Here is a 21,269-nt window from a genome sequence, read left to right on the forward strand (position 1 = left end):
AGTAAAAGATTTCCACGACTATTCCGAAAGCAGAATAGAATACCAACCCTTACACTGCTCTTTAAATCCGGATTTAATGGCTCGATCATCTGTTTTCCCTTTATTAACGGTTTACGTGCAAATTTGCACAAATTTTTGAGTACTTGAACACACTTACATTTGATGTTTTTTTCAAATGTGGCAGCTCTGAAAGTTGTTCACATTGTGTGATACGTACATTTTGGAATAAATATTCGTAAGTCGGGTTTCTCGTAGAAAAATAAAGTTCGTGTTAGCTAACCGGAACATTAATTAATCGTAGGGATAAATCTCCTGTCATGGTACAATTAAGAGGTAGCGTCATTAGCACAACAATAAGAATCTACTCCCAAGCAAGATAAATTGATTTACAGTTTGTGTGCTGCAAACAACTGAGTACAATTTTTTCTTGTGGAGTGCACGAGTCAGCGAGTTTTTATAACGTTCGGTTGTGTGTCAGGATTCACTGTTAAGTTAAGCCCAGCGATCAGCCGATATATTTTTTTTTTAATATTTGATAGTATTTGGCATTGGGGATGTCAACGTGTTCTCTTTTTGCATTCATTCATTGTTAACGTTTTCTCCTATTTGATAACATTTTCAATCGGCAGATTTGACATCCTCAATGATGTCCATGGGGCCTATCCTAGGTCGCAAGTGACCTAACCTTTTGTTAGTGAATCCAAGTTGTCTATGCGCATTCAGGATGCACTTATAATTGTACCAAGATGTGGATTATAGTTAGAAGCTATCCATGGCAAAACAATTAAAAGTGGTCTCATTTGTACAACAACCACAAATTATATCTTGCCATCAAGCTGATTGTCGTTTTGCCAACACACGCAAGCAAATTTGTGCGCGTGTGCGTACATGAGCAAAATATGCGATAAAGAAAATAACAACAGAGAGAATGCAAACAAAAATCTGACATCTTAATACTGTCAAACCTGGTCGGCTGCTAACAGCTGCTTGCGTGAGACCACCTTATAAAATCTGCCTTGGAAGCCATCCACACATAAAAAAATGGTGCGAACCATGGAACAATTAAGAGCTAGGGTCATTAGCACAAAAACAAAACTCTACCCCCCACCCTAAAAAAAAACAAAAACTACCACGACATGGCGAAACAATTAAAGGACGTCTCATTTGTACAACAACCACAAATCGACTTTTGCCAACACACACAAAGGAATTTGTGTGCTTGTTTATAAACGTGTGCGTACATGATAATAGGCAAGAAAGAAAATGACAACAAAGTGAATGCAAACAAAAATCTGACATATTAATGCCGTCAAACCTGGCCGGCTATTAAAAGCTGTTTGCATGAGACCACCTTCTTAAATCCAACTTGTTAGGGTTGGCATTCTACAATATTATGCTTCCGGAAAAGTCGCGCAAATTTTTAATTATTCCGGCAACGCAATTTGACAGCAGTTGTTTTTGTTTCCATACATAAACACGTTTTTTATCTTCACTTTTTGTTTGCTCTATTTAATTAAGTTAAGAAAACCGAACCATTGAAAAATAAAACACGCAAATGATGCCGGCAATTTTTTTTAAGTGTTGCCACTATAGCGTTTTTTTTGCCATTTTCTTCACTATTAACAGAGTATTACTTTTGCGCCGATTTTCAGCCAACGTTTCGCCGAAATTTTTTTATATGGAGTGGAGACAGCATTACGCTCGAAAAACTGAACAGAATACTCAGCTTTATTTGAAACCAAGTAAAAATCGAGTATTTTATATTTGCTTTATTGTTATTTTACTGTTAAAGGTGACATCTTATCTAATATAACACATATATTTGTATGAGTTGTTTCATAGAATGAGTGGCGTTCCTTGATAAAATTTTCAAAAATAATTTCCAACGATTTTTTTTAAATAATAATAAAAAAAGAGAACTAGACACAAAATGAAGCTTACATAATTTGTTTTCTTTCATATCTGTTTTTTAAAGCTAAGAGCAATAATTTGTATTTAATAAGTAAAAAAAAAGCTTCGTTTGTTTTTTTTTTGTATGGGGCAATAATAAAATGGGGAAAGAAAAAGTAGGATGATGATACTCTGTTATTGTTTCGTTTGTTCTCTCTTCCTCTCTCTCTCTCTCTCTCTCTTTCTCTCTCTGTATGTTCTTAGGACAACCTGAGATCACAATTTAACAAACACAAAATAGAAAACCGTGATCTTATCATAGTTTCCTCTATTACAAATTGGAACAATAGTGAGTTGTTCTAGGTCGATGCTTCAGACTTTACGGGGTCTAATATTGGATCGATCGATATCAAAAGCCGTTCTAAAAGTATATTTTGTGTGAATGAATGTAAGCCACAAACAAGGAGGGAAGATACATTGCCTAAACAAACAAAAATCTTGTTATTTAAAAAACAAGCAAAAAAATATAAATAAATGGGAGAAAAAGACGTCTAAAACAAATAAAAACAATTTCTATAATAATTTCGTTTATGTAGGAGGTATGCTTAAGAGGGCGAGGAGGGAATAATAAAATAATTATGAATGAGCCTTATAGTATAAACATAATGATATAGATCATTTTTAGCAGGAGCAAGAGTGATGGTGGTGGATCGACCAGGGAATGGAGAACATTCGAAGTAACTTGTCAGTTTTTTTTTTTATCATTCTTGTAATGCATTCCTTCATATTTTTCTTCCTTCACAGATACAACAAACAAATGCGGCGCCTATGTATAAACACCATACATTTTACTTTTTGAAATTTACGCCAAATAACTGTAGGTATCCTTTTGTCCTTCCATTCGCTCCAAATATTCTTTTTCTATCAATATGTCTATGCATTTCTTAATAACCGGAACTTTGGGCTTGAAACGCGACGACAACTGGCTGATGACCTCGGAGATCAGTTGTGTGTGGTTGAGCTTTCGGCGCATTTTCATAATACGGACAATGGCGGCTTGTATCAGCAGTTTGCGGTCCTCCTCAATGTGTTTATGTACGGCCTCTTGTTCGACCTTAAGTTCAGTCTTTAAAGGTTGGTTGATATTGATGCGCAATTTCTTGTTCTTGTAATCGGCAAACAATTCTATAACAGAGTTGTGAGTCAGAGCATTCTCATCATCGGTGCAGGTTAAAAGCTTCGTTTTAAGTAAAATTTGCAAAACCTAAAATGAAAACGGAAAAAACATCAGTAAAGTTTGAAACATACAAAAACAAAAATGTTTTCAATCACGAAATTAATTGACCGCAATTAATGAAACTGCCTCAATGGCAAAAATGATATCAGCTTGAATTATGTTGAAAATTTTCTTTTTTAAATAAAAAAAAAATAAATAAATAAACTATTGGAACATTTGCATACGTGAATCTGCGTATGCGAGTCCCACTGGCTGGACTGGTAAATTAGCCTTCTGCTGAGGTGTTCAGCTAGCTGGTAAAAAGCAAGCGGCTCTTTCAGCAATGATGTCCCGCAATATTTGCACTCTAGGTATGGATTGTGGCTATAGCAACATTCATGCATGTATGTGGTGTAAAATACTCGCAAACTCCTTATGGAGGAGCAAGGTCTTTGCGGTACATATACCCGAACGCTATGGGATCAATACAGGTATGGGTCACTAGCGCCTAAGGTGTATCACGAAATGGAAACCCCACATTGAGTTTATCCGAGATTGGGTAAATGCACCGGAACGATCTTGCTGCCCAATGAGAGCTTGCCAAGTATCGCCACCTCCACATTCAATATGTAGCTAAACAGATTTGCCTTCTGGATTGTAGTGCCTGTTAGTCCCCCTATTCATCAAGTCCAGTAACTCGTTGCAGAACTAATGCACGTTTTGGCAATAAGACGACAATGCCAGTTTTATGGTGCTGCTGCTGCGAAGAGGCCACCGTAGCGTAGAGGTTAGCATGTCCGCCTATGACGCTGAACGCCTGGGTTCGAATCCAGGCGAGACCATCAGAAAAAATTTCAGCGGTGGTTTCCCCTCCTAATGCTGGCAATATTGTTAGCTACTATGCCATGTAAAACTTCTCTCCTAAGAGGTGTCGCACTGCGGCACGCCGTTCAGACTCGGCTATATAAAGGAGGTCCCTTATCATGGAGCTTAAAACTTGAATCGGACTGCACTCATTGATATGTAAGAAGTTTGCCCCCGTTCCTTTGGAATGTTCATAGGCAAAATTTGCTGCTGCGAAGACGCCTACGGCAACGATGGCATTAAGTCACCTGCGTTATTGGCATAAACACCTGCTGTGAATGTTAGGTTAGGTTTAAATGGCAATCTGCCATCAGACTCACTTAGACGTTTTCTTCTACCATTGAAACATCCAGATCCGCTAAATCAGACAGGTTTTCAAAGAAATGAGAACCTAAAGTGAAACTCCTTCTGACTGCTAGTGCCGGACACACACACGGAGGGTGTTCGATAGTCTCTTCTTCTTCGATGTCCTCACAAATGTCGTTGCTGGCAACCTTCAGTCAGTCAGCATGACATTATATCTTAGCCATTCCATCACTTCCTTCATTGCAAGGAATCCGCTTGATACACCAGGTCGTTTACTTTGGAACCATCCGTATGGAAGTCTCTGTGACTTCTGTTACCGGAGATATCGTAGTTCCAATCGGTTCTATCAGGAATAGTGGTAAAATGCAAATTTTGCCAATGAACATTCCACTAACGAACAGGGGCAAACTTCTCACATGTCAATGAGTGCAGTCCGAATCAAGTTTAAGCTCAATGATGAGGGGCCTCGATGCGGACGTCCCGATCAGATTGTCACTACTTATGCCTCCAAATAAGGTCGCGACTGGTTAAAAGATGCAACGAGCTTTTTTGAACTACTATCTGTCATGCTCGGCTGGGTGCCGGACCATAAAGGGGTGGCTGGGAAGGAAGAGGACGAGCTGGAAAGGAATGCATCGCTTATTAACGCAGATCGTGCTACAGAATCATTTGTGTGGTTTGCCGGGTGACAAAGGCCCTGTGGCCGAGTAAGTTTTTAGCAGAGTTCGAACTACGTGCGACTCTTCTTCGTTTATAAGTTTTTTCATGAATAAATATCTCAGAAATATCGCCAGCTTAGTTAGGGGATAACACCTGCATTCTTTCGATGTTCTCGCCAGAATTTGAGCTGGTGCGTTCTAGGTCACATGGGCAATCCCATGGCAGCCGGTACGCACGGGCAGTACGCTCTGGCCTTACGTCACTGCGCCCCGCTAGCCGAGTTGGAAGCGTGCTTGGATTACCAGTGCAGGGGTCGTGGGTTCGATTCCCGCCAGAAGCCTTGGTCTGTCGCTACTGTGGTATCACAGTGAATTTAAAATTGTCTAAGTAAGTCTGTAAAGGACTGCCACTCTTACCTAACCTAATTGCAATGGTCTGAGAGGCTCTTGCCGAGGTAGTAGATTTTATGAATCGGATGAATATATTGGTTGCGGCGATTCAGGAGACAAAGCTGACCAACACCTGCAGTTTGCACAGTTGTCGCGATTACAACGAGCTACGTAGGGATCGCTTAAGAAATGGAGACTTGGAGCAATCTAACTTAGGTACCAGTTTAGGCAAGCTGTGGTCTACTGTTAAGTAACTCTCGAATGAAAGGACCTCCGTCACTTTTGGCGACGTAACTGTGATCCGAGGAGATGCCCTAGGTTGTTCAACCGTCAATTTGTTGTTGTTGTAGCCACATTTTCATGTGGCGTTGCCGATCCTCGTCAAGTTTCTATAGGCGAGCAAGCTCGTTCCAGTCCATAGGACCGATCGCAGCGGAAAAAGGGTGGCCGTTTGTTATTTAAAGGCGCAAATTACCCGGCTTGTTATATCGAGCACCATAGGCACTTAGTATTTATGTAAGAGCCGGTGCCGCCCGGCCTCTTATTGAGACTCTCCACTCGATACCGCTGATTGTCCGCGACTGCTGTTGCAGCTATTCCGTAGAGTACTCGACTATCCGCAACTCGTGGACGCGCCCAACTGTTCGCAGCTAAGCTTCTCGTGGCAGCAATGAACATCACACAGATCGGACCTCTGTGTTCCAGCCTGTGTCGTGCTCATAGCTATTCCGTGCCGGAATATCATCCCGAGTGTGGCAGGGCTAGAAGGAGAGCCACTCGTCGTATCCGTGATCTCCGAGCCGATGGAGAGCCATCACAATTTACCATGAGTGAATTTGCAAATGTCATCCGTAGCGCCAAATCATCCAAATTGCTAATCCTATGTTCCCAATAAATTTTTTTATACATTACTAATCCTAAGCTACAAAATACCTTTTCGTCTAAATATATTCTGATCCAGCTTGTTCTGAATTATTCCTATTAATCAAATTCAAGCTTTAAGTGGTACATTCGGTTTCGAACTTACCTGTACTAAGTTGTCCATCTGTATTTGTGTGTTATCCAATAATTGTTTTATAGTATAACGTGTTTGATCATTGAACTGCAAAAGAACTGCCATTTGAAACGTACTGGCCTGCAGTGTATACTTCATACGGAAACAATTCGTCACCAATTCACCTTTGCACATGTGATACAGCCAATTGAGTTTTCGGCCATTGTGGCGGTTCGAATAGAATGCATTGAAGTGTTGCACCGCCTTTTCCAATTCTGTGGGAAGAGAGAAACTACAGCTCTGATTGAATGGCCATGAACCCGAGGATAGAACCTCAATGCTAAAATCTATTTCCATGGGTATGTCTACATTTTGCAAATGCTCTTTGAAATTGTTATTAAGGTCTTTCGATAAACCAATGTCCTGGAACATGCGCTGCAGTTTGATGGTGTATTCGTAACCGCAGGTTTGTTTGAGTTTTGAAATCATAACAGCCTCAGCATCATCGGAGGCGGATGTATGATTAACCAAACGCTTGGCCAACATTTTGGAGTAGAATTTTTGGAAAACATCCTTGTCTTCAATGTATTTGAAGACAACCATAACTTGATTGAGATTGTCCTCCAACTCTTTCTCTTCGGGATTCTTCGATGATTTCTTTAACAGTATGTCACAGTACTTGGCAAGCAGTTCAGGTGATTTGCTGGCACTACTTGCCTGGGTGACCACATTTGAGTTGATGAATTTGCCACAGGCCTTATCCAATGCAGCCACAAAGCCATTGTCATTGTTGAAAGCGGTTAGCACAAGTGCATTGTACTTTTTGTGCACCTCCAATATGGTTTGCACATAGATTTTGGGATCATTGGCGGCCTCGGTGTTGCCACATTTCTCAATGGCCTGTAAGCCTTGTTGCAGAATGTGCTCTTCCAAAATAGTCTTCAATTCATTGAGGTTGCGCGGTGTACGTGCCACCAAAGTATACATGCGCTTCAAATCCGTATTTTTGTCGGCATTCAATAGGTTTTGGAATTCAGAACGGAATATGTCTAAATGTTTTTCAATAAGAACCTAAAAATAAAAAAACAAAAGTTTATTAACATTTTAATAGGACGAAAATAAGCTTGTTGGTACATACCACTTCGCAGGTCTCCACCAATTTATCCAAAGTGCTGATGTGCAAGTACGATGTTAGTACGGAATTAAAATCGGCTTTGTTTATGCGCTTGCGTTCTTCGTCCAAACGCTTCTCCACATGTTTCATGTATTCCGATACTGTATTGCTGCTGAGGAATGCCTCGGATTCGTGTTTGTAAAATGCCGCAGTTTCGGCTAAAAATTTCTTCTCGAAATGATCGCGATATACGGACAATTTCTGTTTCTTTGTGTCTTTGTTATCCATGTCCTCCTCCTCATCGAAACCCAATTCCACATAGCAGTTTATGACATCCCGAACCAGGGAACGGGTAATGGGTTTTCCACGACGTTCTTCATCAATAGACTTGAGTACGGCATTGGTCACTGGCTCATTGAGGACTTTGAACAGTTGTTCCTTCCATGTGACTAGGGCCAGGCGATAGATTTCATAAATGACCTTTTGACCCTCTTCATATTCACGTTTTACCCAGTGTCGATTTAAATATGAACAAATGCCGTTCAAGACGGTACTGGAAAATTGATAAGCTACCCATTGCTTGGTATAATAGTCCAAGAGAATTTCTTCGCCCTTGATTGCCTTAAAGTTGTTCAAAAGATCCGCCAAATAACCTATGAGGAAATCCTTTAGACGTTCGTAAAGCTTTTTCCCCACCAATTGGGCGCCACCCAACTTGTTAGAACGGTTCGTATTATTCTGAACTGTATTGACACTGGTACAGTAGTTGTAGACATAGGTGTAAAGTTGCATATATCGTTCCTTGGTCAACGATTGTTCACGTTTGAAGACTTGTTTTATTCCCTTTTCCAAGTCGAGCCATATCTCGTCCAAATTTGTAGGCTTCTGTGCGGAAGTTCCATGGGAACTTTGGCGTTGCATATTTCGGTGATATGATGCAGTTAAAATGCTTTTGGCTGTATTTTTTGGGGCTTGATTTTTGTTCTTCGTCGGCCTATTATGGTGCGGGTAAGATAGAACACAAGAAGATAATCTCTTTAAGGGATCAATAGTCCTCTTTCAAAGCTGGTTGTTTCTGTAATGATGAAATTGGACACGATCTTTAGGGGGAGTTGAATAGCCAGGATTTTTTAATTCTATCTTACACTTCCAATAATCCAGAAATAAAAACTTGGGGACAAAACCAAAATTCTGTAAAACAAAAAGAAAAATTTTTGTATTTATTACTTATCCATGTAGATTCAAAAACGCATGAACTAAAGTTTTTTATACCCTCCCCCATAGGATGGGGGTATACTAATTTCGTCATTCTGTTTGTAACTCCTCAAAATATTCATAAAGTATATATATTCTTGATCGTCATGACATCTTAAGTAGAGCTAGCCATGTCCGTCCGTCTGTCTGTGGCTATCCGCTTGAAATTTTGCGCAAATACTACTTATTAGTGTAGATCGGTTGGGATTGTAAATATGCCATGTCGTTCCATGTTTTGATGTAGCTGCCATATAAACAGATCTGGGGTCTTGACTTCTAGTGCCACTAGAGGACGCAATTCTCATCCGATTTGGCTGAAATTTTGCACGAGACGTTTTGTTTTGATTTCCAACAAATGTGCCAAATATGTTTCAAATCGGTCCATAACCTGATATAGCTGTCATATAAATCAATCTGGGGTCTTGACTCCTTGAGCCTCTAGAGAGCACAATTCTTATCCAATTTGGCTGAAATTTTGCATGACGTGTTTCGTTATGACTTCCAACAACTGTGCCAAGTATGGTTTATCGGTCAATAATCTTATATAGCTGCCATATAAACCTATCTTGAATCGGGATTTGTTAACCCACTAGAGCGCGCAATTCCTATCCGATTTGGCTGAAATAACTTCCAACAAATGTGACAAATATGATTCAAATCGGTCTATAAACTGATATAACTGCCATATAAACCGATCTGGGATATTAACTTCTTGAGACTCCAGAGGGCGTAATTATTATCTGATTTGGCTGAAATTTTGTACAACGTCTTCTTCCATGACCTCCAACATACGTGTCATGGTCTGAATCGGTCTTTAGCATGATACAGCTCCCCTATAAATCGATCTCCATATTTTACTTCTTGAGCCCCCACCAAAAGGCCCAATTCTTACTCGATTTGGCTGACATTTTACACAAATACTTCTACTGTTGTCTCCAAAATTCAATTGGCAAAGCAATTCTCTTATTTTATCCTTTGTTTATCTAAAAAGGGATACCGGGAAAGAACTGGACAAATGCGATCCATGGTGGACTGATATAAGATTCGGCCCGGCCAAATTTAGCACGCTTTTACTTATTTTTTTTTCAATTTCACATTGTGAAGAGTTTGGCCCTCCAGTGAAAATGTCAAAGTCAACAACGTATGTAGATGTAGCTAGATCAGAATAATAAATAGAGCCAAGCCAAGCCATTTGGTGGTCTAACCAGACTCCCCCAAAATTTGCTATAGACTCAAATGAATGCAAAGTGATGTGCGACTCAATTTAAAGCTTAATGATAAGGGGCCTCCTTTTCATAGCCGAGTCCGAACGGCGTGCCGCAGTACGACACCTCTTTGTGGAAAAGTTTTTTTTACAAGGAGTGGAGAACCAACGCTAAAAATTTATTTTAATGTTCTCGCCAGGATTCTAACCCAGGTTTTTAGCTTCATAGACGGACATGGTAATCTTTCGCTCTTTTAGTTTAGCTGCGCTTTTTATTGAAAGCCTAAATCGTTTTATACGGGGCAGCCGATACGAAGTGTTGACAATTATTGATTCAAATGACATGGTAAAAGCAGCTGGAGCAATTTAGAGCCCAAGGTACGAATAAAAAAAAATGCCAAAATACTGGCAATTGCAAAATTATTCGATTACAATTCGAAAAATTTTAATTCATACATCCATTCCGTACAAAAGTGAATTCGTGTAAAAATGTGTCCCTCAAGAAACGAATGGTAAGACCATAAATGCCAGATTAAGCATATGAAACCAAGAATGCAACAGAAATAGCCAGTCTGCTGTCAATAGCAATGTGCAAGGCGAAGGAGACGTAAGATAAAAAAAGCAGAGAAAATAAAATAAATAAAAAAAGCAGAGCATTGTGGCAGAGTCGATATATTCAGGATTATAAATAAATTCCGCAAATTTTACCAAAGAATTTAACATCAAATAGATGTCTTTGGTACAGACATATTCTTCTGCAGAGACAAAGTCCGGTAATAGAAACAGGTAGTGCGGGAAATCATTTACCAGATGCTTGTATTCGATTGTAGCGGCGACGAGGATACCACAGAACCAATTCCTGATCAATCCCATGGCAGCCGGTTGTTCATACCGGATTGACCCGATGGAGTTCATCATCGGCAAGGGCTGCCGCTGTCTCAGTGTATAACACCATTCTACACACAACAACAACCACTTCCTGATGATGGTATAGAATGTGTATACGAGGTTCATGTAGCAGTGATCCGATTAATAGAAACAATAAGGCACCATTGGCCCGATTGACGAACAACAAGACAGCATGAATTATCAGTTGATATACTTAAAAATTGAAGTGACCCGTTGATAACGCGTATGAATGTATATTCATCTGTGCGATCTGGCTAGAAGAAATAATAACCGATGATTGACACCTCGAGAGGCTCAAGAAGTCAAATCGTAGGACCATTTTCTATAGTATCTATATCCAAATATGAACCGTTTTGCCTCATTCGAATCCCATAGCGATCTTCATCAATTAGAAATATTTGTGCAAAACTCCAAACGGATATCTTTATTCATCCTATTGTGGTGGGTATAAAAATATCACGTCCTTTAAAAATTGCTGAGGCGCATTAGATAACAAGGAGATTACACATGTAAATTAAATAATAATAATAATAATAATGTTGTTGTTGTAGCAGTGTGTAGTACACTGAGGCGGCAGCCCTTGCCGATGAAGGACTTCATCGGGTCAATCCGGTACGTACAACCGGCTGCCATGGGATTGATAATAATAATAATAATAATTGGTGCATTACGCTAAACGAATATTTAAAAATATCCCGACAATTTTAATAAAATGATTGTGTTTATAACCTAAAATGGCTTTGATTTAGGAACGGCTAAATATGGTCCATGTGCGGTTTTAATTTTAAACTTTAATGACAATGTGGTTTAATATTTGTTGGAAATCCACAAATACATTAGCTTTAACAAACATGAGTTTTGTTGTTTTGACAGTGTGTTGTAATTTCTTCTATTATTCATCGGCTAATTTGTTTAGCATCCTCTGTAACATGGATGCAGTACGCCAAGAATTGTCTCGATTGCAAAGAAGACGTCGCATTTTACAATTTACTCCTTCCATGTTGATGCTCAGAACTTGGCTCAAGAGTACTTCTATAAGCGTTTTGGCTACTCGCAAGAGAAGAGATTTTCATTTCTTTCTTCGTGGATCACTATGTCCATTTTCCGTACATACGGAACTTGATTCCATGTACATAAACATTCTCCCGCATGCATCAGAGCATAAATTTTTCGAGTTTCGATGCGTATGATTGTTGAAACATTGTTAACATTAAATATTGATGGAAAGTCTTCTCCCTCTATAGATCATTGATAACCATTACAACACTGCCCAAAAGATCCTAACATCTGGTCTTTTTGGTTGTGTCGAATGGTAGCAAAGTTATAGGGATAGAAAAAATATGACGTTAAGTGTAGTGAATAATTTTTGAATAGCCCAGGGCCTAGTAAGTTTTGACAGCACAGCAAATTTTGACGTTTCATTGAGCAAAGTCCCATGTCAGTAATTATAAATTAAACGATTTGGTAACCAACTTGCGTGTGGCATAACATAGCCGCCTACATTGTTGGCAAACGTCTGATTTTAGTCTTCGCTCTCTATAGATCATTGGCAGTCATTACAACACCGCCCAAAAGATCCTAAGATCTGGTCTTTTTGGCTGTGTGTCGAATGGTAGCAAAGTAGTAGGGATAGTAAAAATATGACGTTAAGTGTGGCAAATAATTTTTGAGTAGCCCAGGAGTTAGTAAGATTTCTATCACTCGACACACGATCTTTAGATATAATGACAAAATGGTATTACCTTTGTTTTAACGATTGAAATGATATTACCCTTGTTTAGGTATCTTGCTTTCTGAGGTATTCGACCTGTTGGTATAGAGCATACATGGGCAACAAAAGATAATCGCACATAAATTCCTATGCCCGCGGGCGTAGGGGCGTGTGTCTTCGTTCGGTTGACGCATTTTTTGCACTTGGTTGATTGATCGGTATTTACTATTTATCATTTTCAAATGTGTTAGTGTGCCCATCGCTGCCCAGTTGTCCAGTTAGTAACCAGTTGGTTACTCCACTGACAAACCCATGTTCAATTCACCAGTTGTTAACACTGAATGTAAACAAACGTGTAACTAGTCCTGATTACTTTGGGGCTAGTGAATACACAGGTTTGGAACTAGTGTCGCATCTCCCAACAAAACAAAAGAGTGTTCATTGAATAAAAATCAATGGAGATATAACCAAAAGCTAAACCTTTAAGTATATACATACTATTTATTGGTCTACAATAGGGGAAATGAGAGTTAATTTATTTTTATACACATGTAAGCAATTCTCTTTTGTGAATATATCGATTACTTCCGCTTACCTGATACCACTTTAAAAAACATATACTTTGATTACACAGAGATACACGTCGCTCATTCGTTTCAATTAACAAAGATCCATTAAACAAACAATTAACCATGAAGTAAGTAAATAAACTTCAAAAAAAACACACAAACCAAAAGTGAAGGTTATTTATCAGTAACTTTGCATGTAGGCACACCAACAGAGCTACATAAAAAGACAATGAAAAACAGTTTACAGAGAATGAAGCGCACAATGATCTTAATCTAATCTGAGCCTTCGTCTATCTTTCCAAGAAATTTAAACAAAGGTTGGAAAAAGGAAGCTGTGTTAACTGCTGTGATATGCAAAACAGAATATTGGCTCTGAATAAACATATGGCGTTAAAAAAACCTTCATGGTTTGATACACTTAAAATTGCAAAAAAAATTGAGAAAGTTTAGGCTTCATAATCTCTCATAAAAATACACACACAACTCACAAAAAAAATATATGAAAAGTTTCATCACAAAAAAAACACAAAACAGGAAGTTATTTCGTAAATTTCATGTTGGAAACTTCGCATGCAAGCAAATTTTCATTACCTGCTGGACCAAGCTCCACAAAAATTCAGCTCACAGGCTAGCTAATTTTAACTATTCAGCCGTTTAACTGAATGAATTTGTCACAATTGTTTTGTTTTTTTGATATCTGTTTCGATTTTTTTATTAACTATGATGCACTTTATTTTCCAAACATTTTAGCAGCGTTCACATAGCTTGTTATTTTTCTTCGTGCTGATTTTTGATTACTAAAGCCGTCTTTGTCGCTCTTCTGATATTAACAGCATAGTCAAATTCAAGAATACTCCTTCTCTTTCTCACACAAAGTCTTTATCTTCGATTTCCCAATAATTATTATTATCACAATAATTAATTTTAATTCAAAAAGAAATTAAATAATCCAAAATCAAAGCCAACATTTTCAATTTTTCCTCTAGCCAAAGTGTTTTCCTCGATTACCTGAACCCATCTTTGTTCATGGGCATATAATCAATTCAACTTTTAACTTTTGTTTGACACATAACCACAAAAAAGTTTGTACATCTAAATCAAACTGAAATTGATATGGGAATGAACAACTCGTTTTGTTATTACCTTATAATTACTGTATTATTAATTATAAAATGAATATTTCGTGATATATGCAATTGAAACTGTAGTTTAATCCTCTTCTTCGTTTGACTTGATGAATTTTCCCAATGATTTTTTTTGCTTAGTTGTTGAATACTGGGTTATCTTGGAAAGTGCATAGTACTCAGTAACCAAGTAACCAACTACTTGAGATGGTTCTTTGTCAAAATCATTGCCGTACAAGACAAAACGTATTGTAACGTAACGCTTAGCGGAAAATGTTCCAAGCCATGTACGTTGGAAAAAAGTTTAAAACGACGATTTTTTTCTATTTCGTTGAACCGCACATCGTTAATTCTGCAAAAACTAAATAAATTATATTGAAAGCTTTGTGTTACCTGTTTTTAATGGTGAGTATGATTATTATTTAACTACACTTATACACCAATCACACTTTAAAATTTATTTTGCCATATAAATAAACAAATATTAGTGCAAATGTATACTTTTTTGGTTTATATCGGAGCAAAAAGACTATTAAGGACTAAGTGAGCCCTGAGTGTAAGGGAGCTTTCTCTTGAGTTAATTCTACAAAAGACTGGCAAATGCTCCACACGGGGTAGCTGCAACGGCAGTCGCGGACAATCAGCGGTATCGAGATTCTCAGGAGGGTCTCAGTGAGAGGGCGGGCGGCACCGGCTGTTGCATAAATACTGAGTGCCTGTGATGCTCGATATGACAAAGGGAGTTATTTGCGCCTTTAAATAACCAATTACCATCATGTTCCCATGCTCCGCTATTGGTTATTTAAAGGCGCCAATAACTCGCCTTGTCATATTGAGGCATTCATTGTTTATGCAAGAGCCGGTGCCGCCCGACCTCTCACTGAGAATCTCCGCTCTATTCCGCTTATTGTCGGCGACTGCCGTTTGATTACAAACTAAAGCTTTGTGCTCCTACTACTGTTTTATGATAATGTAGAATAATTATCGAAGACACTCGGCAAATAGGTGCGGTGATGGCGTGCAAAGCAGTGGTCGTGAACTGCAATTTTCGAATATTATGCCGTTTTGGACAATTTTCCAACAATATCTGGAGGGAGTAATGAGTGCTTCAAATGTTTTAACCGGTATCCCCTTATTCGAATTCCTTCCTAGCTTAAGTATAAAGTTTTCTCTGCTCATTTTTCAGACCCGGGAACAATAAGAACGTTCAGCGATAGGCTGAGGACTTTGGTCTGCGATTTGGCGTCTTGTAACCTTGTCTTAGAATGTTTGTTGAAGGTGGAAACAATTTCGGCTTTAAACAACTGCAATCTTGCACCTTCGAATATTTATTTTCGCTATATCTCCCATTGGTAGCAGCCAAATGGGCTTGAACACCGGTATCTTCTGACTATTCAAGGCTGTCGTACCATCATTTGATGAAGTTTTAGGTCGAAAGTGGTAAATTATTTGCAAGTTGCAAATTTGCCTATGAACATTCTATTAAGAAAAATGGGGAAATACCTTTCTCATATCAATGACTGCTGTCCGATGTAAGTTTAAGCTCAGCGATAAGGACTTCTTCTCCTCCTTTTTATTTCCGACTATCTACAATATGATAAATACCTCACAAGTGTCACCAGGATTGGGAGGTTAATTTTTTTCTTATTCTCGCTGGGATTTGAACCCAGGCGAGTAGCGTCGGTTGCCCCCGGCGATTTATTTAAAATCGCTTGGTTTTCAATAGTATGGAGAGAATATCTTGAAATATTTGTAGTATACATTTAATTTTATTATTATCACAAACATTTTACAGAGTATTAAAACAATGACAATAACTTTTGTAGATAGACAATAGTTGCACATTTCTTATATAGGAGGTAAAATGGAGAGCGATGTATTCTTAACGAAATCAAAAATTTTGTCTGCTTTAATGCCTTCAGGCGCAACAAATTAAGTTAAACTGCTTCAGTAATATTTGGTTTTCTTCTAGTATATATAGGTTCATATTTTTACATGGAAATATTCAGTACCACAGGCATATAAGTCGGTAATACCATATTTAAGTATGTGTAAATACCAAAAACAAAATATATATATTCATAAACATTCCACTTCTTTGTTGCCTTATTGGCCACATAATTTTGCTTATAAGCCTATAAAATTAAATTTCATAATATTCGTATATTTTGGCGATTAACTTCAAAAACTGTTTGATCTTCATCATCACTGTGCCCATCCTCGATGCCTATCGGAAGAGGAGTTAGTTCTTGGGTAGTACGATCTCCTTGAACTCCATATTTACGCTCAGCACGAGACAAACGAAGTCTGCAATATAAAGATGCATTAAATACTATTAGAAAAATATGTTTTTGATAGAATTTAAAGCGGACTTCCACCCTAAGGTTTTTTTTGTTCCTTTTTAGAAATGTTTATAAGTTTTTTTAAGGGTTAGAACTAAATTTCATAATTACAATTGGTTTGGTTTCATATAAAAATGCATTTCATAATACAAGCGATGACACTTGTTTGTCTACAAAACAAATCTTAAGTTATTTTAGATGGTGGCAGTTCTATATCAGCATTATATATATACAATCATAGCGTACGGAAAGCAATTGGAATTAAATAACCCAAGCTTAACCACCCATAGTATCAAAATGTAGTGTGTTAGGTCTGCCTTTTCTTTACCTGTAAACTTTGAAGACAATAAATAGTATAGCACTTAAGCTTAAGGCCACGAAAAAATAAAATCCAGTCTTCAAAGAATCGGATATTTCCTCATTACTTTGCATTATCACCTCCTCTTGGTGGTAAATATGCGAATCGGATGGTAAAGGTTTTGGCGATGATTTGTTGTCATTGGCTGACACATGTGGGCTCTTCTGGTCAGTCTCATTTTTGTCCTTTGGCTGTGTAGCAATCTCCTCCTTCGGCTTTTCATCATGCTGTTCAGGAGTGACAATGGGCTTTATCTTTTCATTTTCAACTTTACTATCGCTATTTGTTTTTAATGTAGTTTCGGGAGGTTTAATTTCTTTCTCCAAGTCTTTCTTTACTGTTTTGGCATTGTGTCCATTTTCCGGCTTGGCAATAGCGCTTTCATCAATTGTGTTCAGCTCATTTGGTAGGGAATATGTTTGAGTTAGCGATACAAATATAATGACGCATAAAATTTGATGATGTAGATGCATTGCTATGTGGTGCTCGTTCGCCCTTAGTTCTTTGTATCAAAATAATCATTTAATTTAAGTATGCGAGAATTTCGTTCGTGATTGTACAAGCTTTTGATTTTTTTTTTCGTGTTTTAAATTAAAATATTAATTCTGAACTTTTTTTTGTTTTGTTTTGACCATTGCTAATGATATTGGCATGAGTTGCCATACTTCAATTAAAACCGACATATAATAGGAAGTTCACAGGGAAGGTTAAGTTGCAATCTATTTAAAAGCATTTAAAGCTGTTCACATCTAAAAATACATCGTTCGACTTGCAGAATGTGTTGCTAATCGCAAATACCCAAGGCGGATTTAAAAAGGTGGTATATCACGCAAATAGCTGTTAACAGCCGGCCAGGTTTGGCAGTATAAGATGTTTGTTTGTATTCTCTTTGTTTTTATCTTCTTTCTCGCATATTCTGTGCTCTTGTACGCACACGTATACACACAAGCACACAGTGGTGTCGAATGAATCGAGTAGATTTTATTGACAGTGCTGCTTGCTGTCACACAAACGATTCGCTGACCCATTACGATCATCTTTGTCTATCAACGGTATAGGTGCTGAGCAATCAGAAGCTCTTGATGTTCTGGGCATGAAAATACAAAGTGATGTCCATTGGGCTAAACATGTATTTGAAGTGTCGAAAGAAGCATTCAAGTGTTTAGGCTTCCTTAAACGGCAGGATTCACTGAATAAGGTTAAGCCAAGCGATCAGCCGATATACTTTTTTTTAAATATTTGGCAGTACTTGGCATTGAGGATGTCAACTTGTTCTCTTTTTACATTCATTCTTTGTTTACGTTTTCTCCTATATGATGACATTTTCAATCGTCAGATTTGACATCCTTAATGATGTTTATGGGGCCTATCCACTTTGTGTTTTGCATGTGACCTAACCTTCTATTAGTGAATCCTGCTTAAACGGTGTAAGAATTACTTCACTCCGTCTGATCTTCTTAACATCTAGATCACTTTCATTAGGCCGAAAATGGAGTACAACTCACATGAATGGGCTGGAGCTTCAAAATCATTCCTGGAGGATCGTGTACAGAGGAGAGCGATGATTGGAGACAGTGGGGTATCCAACTCTATTGCTTCCCTTCATCATCGTCGCAATGTGGGTTGTTTGGCGGTATCGGTACTTTCATAGTGTGTGTTCGTCTGATATTCTTCTTCTTATTCCTGATGCAAGGATGTATGTCAGGGATACTAGACATTCCAGGAACTCACACCCGTTTGTAATTGATTGGCCAGCGGACCGCACAATCCATTGTAGAGAGAATTCTTATTTCGCCCGTACCGTTCGTATGTGGAATCGACCTCCGGCTAATGGTTTTCCCACCCACTTTGACATCCAATGATTTAAGACATATGTCAATAAGCACTGCATTCATGGGGGACATCCCCTGCGTGTTGGCTGAAAGAAAAAAATTTGGAAATTGTAACTCCGGTTATCATGAGAAGACCTTCTGAAAGCTAACGGTTGTTGTTGTAGCAGTGTGTTGTACACTGAGGCGGCAGCCCTTGCCGAAGAAGGACTTCATCGGGTCAATCCGGTACGTACAACCGGCTGCCATGGGATAGCTGCAAATGCAGTCGCGTACAATTAGCGGTTTCGAGAGGAGAGTCTCAATTAAGGGCCGGGTGGCACTGGGACTTGCTTATGTAATGAGTGTCTGTGATGATGAAAATGAAGGCCGAGTTATTGGTTTCCTAAAATAACCAATTGCCACAATCAGAACCGGGTCCCAAGTTTGCGACAGATGGGAACAAGAATCGCATATAATTTTGCAACATCCCGAGAAATTTATGCAATTCCGCAAACCTCAAATGAGGTTGGGCCACTAGACCCGTAATCCGATCTCGTAAAATATACACTAACTTTGAAAAAAACGATGTAAGATAAAAACGGAACCTCCTAACGTTGATGATCCCCGCAAACGTTTTAAGGACCATAATCCGCAAATCTGCACCTGGGATGTCCGAACTCTTTACAGAGAAAAAAGAGAAATGTACAAGACCGATATTACCGCCTTAAAGGAAGTGCAATGGATTGAAATAGGCGTCGCAACAACACCGAAGGGTGAAGTGCTGTACTTTAGCTGACATGATACAAAACATGAATTTGGTTTTGTGATTTCGACGACTGAAACATCTTGTCCTCAGATTTATCCGGTGGATAAGAGACTATGCATAATGCGCATAAGGGCGAAGAGATTAAGGATATATTTTATGAACATTGCCTCACATATGACATTAAAAATCGTGCTACAAGACTTTACTGTCAAAGGTAGGAAGGCAGAATATCTTTCGTCCGACGGTCGGGAAATTTTGCCTTCACGAGATAAAGTTCGATAATGGATTGAGGATAATAGACTTCGCCGTGGCATGGTTAGCAGCACCAGATTTAAGCATCATAAAATTCACAAGGCCTCATAACTGTTCCCCGATCAAGAAGTGAGAAACCAAATTGATCACGTTGTAATATATGGAAGGCATTCATCCATCGTGTTAGATGAAAGATCGATCCAAAGAACAAACGTAGATTCGGATCATTACAATGTTGAAGCAAATGTTCGCACCCGCGAAACATACGATCGATACTACAGGGAAGCTGGACGTCGAAAAGCTGCAAACGCATCAGATGGAACCGGCAATTCCTACTCGACTAACCCATCTGCTTGATGAAAGCGACGAAATCCGTATTTGGGTACCAGAATCCTCCTCCAAGATACCCACGGCACTACCAAGAGTGTCGAAATGCTACTGAAGCCAAGAATGCGATATATAGAGCTACCCTGCAATCGATAGCAACGGTATCAGAAGAAATAGGTGAGGAGCAACCCCTATTCCGTGTGTGTGCGATTGAGATTTACAGGAATGAAGTTCGGAAACTTGACCAAACTAATCAAACATCAAACCGATGGCTTTGGTATAGGCACAGAGAAGGAAATCCTAGTGTGCTAAGGATATGGAAAAATATGCAGATTGGCGCGAGAAGGATGACACTTGATGATACACGTCCCCGAACAGTTCAATACCCAACGAAGTTTCAAACATCTCTTTAATATCCTGCTAATGAATATTATACAAGATTCAAATGTGAATAGGTGCAAATTCAAATTTTCAAATGTACCCATGAACATTCTATTAAGGAACAGCGGATATGCTTCTCTTATAACAATGAGTGCAGTCCGATACAAGTTTAAACTCAATAATAAGGGACCTCCTTTTTATTGCTGAGTCCGAACCGCTTGCCGCAGATCGCTATCATTTAAGGTACTATAACACGACATGTGCCGTCACTTTCTGCGTCCAGATGTACGTCAAATACAAATAGAGCACCCTCTAATCATCATTATTGTACTTTGTATTATGCATGGCACAATTCAAAGTTAAAAATTGTTTAAATTTGTCGTGTTGCTTTTGTGGGGTTTGTTTGCAGAACTGCATTTTTCAACACAACGCTGATTAACAAAACTCAAAGCGCTAATTCTGTTTTGACCTTAAGAAAGTCATTAATGTTAGGTCTGTTCGTGTAATTTTTCAGTACAAATTTGCAAAAGAGTAGGCACCATACAATATGGTACCCCTGAAGGTTACAACTTTCAGAGTTGGTATCTTTGAAACTGCATATGACAACGCATATCATGTGGTGGCAGCTTTTGATCGCCATCTGTATTATATTTAGTATGGCTTGTATTCGGTACGCTTTTGTTTATATGTATGTGTGGTCATTTATATAATGGAGCGAAAGAAACATGCGGAGTGCAAAGATTTATTTCAAATAAAAATCATATGTATTTCTTTTTTAATATTTATTATTTGTATAACGACTATAAATTGCAGGTTACATCTGTTGAA

At 38.5% G+C, this 21,269-nt stretch overlaps 2 protein-coding genes across 3 annotated transcripts; both read right to left on the reverse strand.

Annotated features, from left to right (window-relative positions):
• Nucleotides 1-1,749: 1,749 nt before the first annotated feature.
• Nucleotides 1,750-14,349, reverse strand: LOC106094257 (cullin homolog 1). Of its 2 annotated transcripts, XM_013261481.2 has the most exons (6): nt 14,224-14,349; nt 13,672-14,172; nt 8,579-8,624; nt 7,458-8,508; nt 6,353-7,390; nt 1,750-3,154 (listed from the first exon to the last, which is right to left on the reverse strand). In XM_013261481.2, exons 4-6 carry the CDS (start codon nt 8,352-8,354, stop codon nt 2,753-2,755), a joined length of 2,337 nt encoding a protein of 778 aa, XP_013116935.1. In that variant the 5' UTR covers nt 8,355-8,508; nt 8,579-8,624; nt 13,672-14,172; nt 14,224-14,349; the 3' UTR covers nt 1,750-2,752. The 2 variants fall into 2 exon arrangements, with proteins under 2 accessions (XP_013116935.1, XP_013116923.1); XM_013261469.2 differs by lacking the exon at nt 13,672-14,172.
• Nucleotides 14,350-15,953: 1,604 nt separating this feature from the next.
• LOC106093880 (uncharacterized) lies at nt 15,954-17,544 on the reverse strand. The gene is made up of 2 exons (XM_013261046.2): nt 16,875-17,544; nt 15,954-16,511 (listed from the first exon to the last, which is right to left on the reverse strand). The coding sequence occupies exons 1-2, from the start codon at nt 17,375-17,377 to the stop codon at nt 16,355-16,357; spliced, it is 660 nt and encodes a 219-aa protein (XP_013116500.1). The 5' UTR covers nt 17,378-17,544; the 3' UTR covers nt 15,954-16,354.
• Between the last annotated feature and the right edge of the window lie 3,725 nt (nt 17,545-21,269).

Source organism: Stomoxys calcitrans, chromosome 5 (assembly GCF_963082655.1).
Source record: "Stomoxys calcitrans chromosome 5, idStoCalc2.1, whole genome shotgun sequence".
Lineage (NCBI taxonomy): Eukaryota > Metazoa > Arthropoda > Insecta > Diptera > Muscidae > Stomoxys > Stomoxys calcitrans.

Coding starts and splice junctions, on each gene's coding strand:
- LOC106093880 (XM_013261046.2), bottom strand. CDS start 17,377: ATGCATCTACATCATCAAATTTTATGCGTCATTATATTTGTATCGCTA. Junction 16,512..16,874: donor ATTGTCTTCAAAGTTTACAG/GTAAAGAAAAGG, acceptor TTTATATTGCAG/ACTTCGTTTGTCTCGTGCTG.
- LOC106094257 (XM_013261469.2), bottom strand. CDS start 8,354: ATGCAACGCCAAAGTTCCCATGGAACTTCCGCACAGAAGCCTACAAAT. Junction 7,391..7,457: donor TGGTGGAGACCTGCGAAGTG/GTATGTACCAAC, acceptor TTTTATTTTTAG/GTTCTTATTGAAAAACATTT. Junction 3,155..6,352: donor AGATGGACAACTTAGTACAG/GTAAGTTCGAAA, acceptor TTTTCATTTTAG/GTTTTGCAAATTTTACTTAA.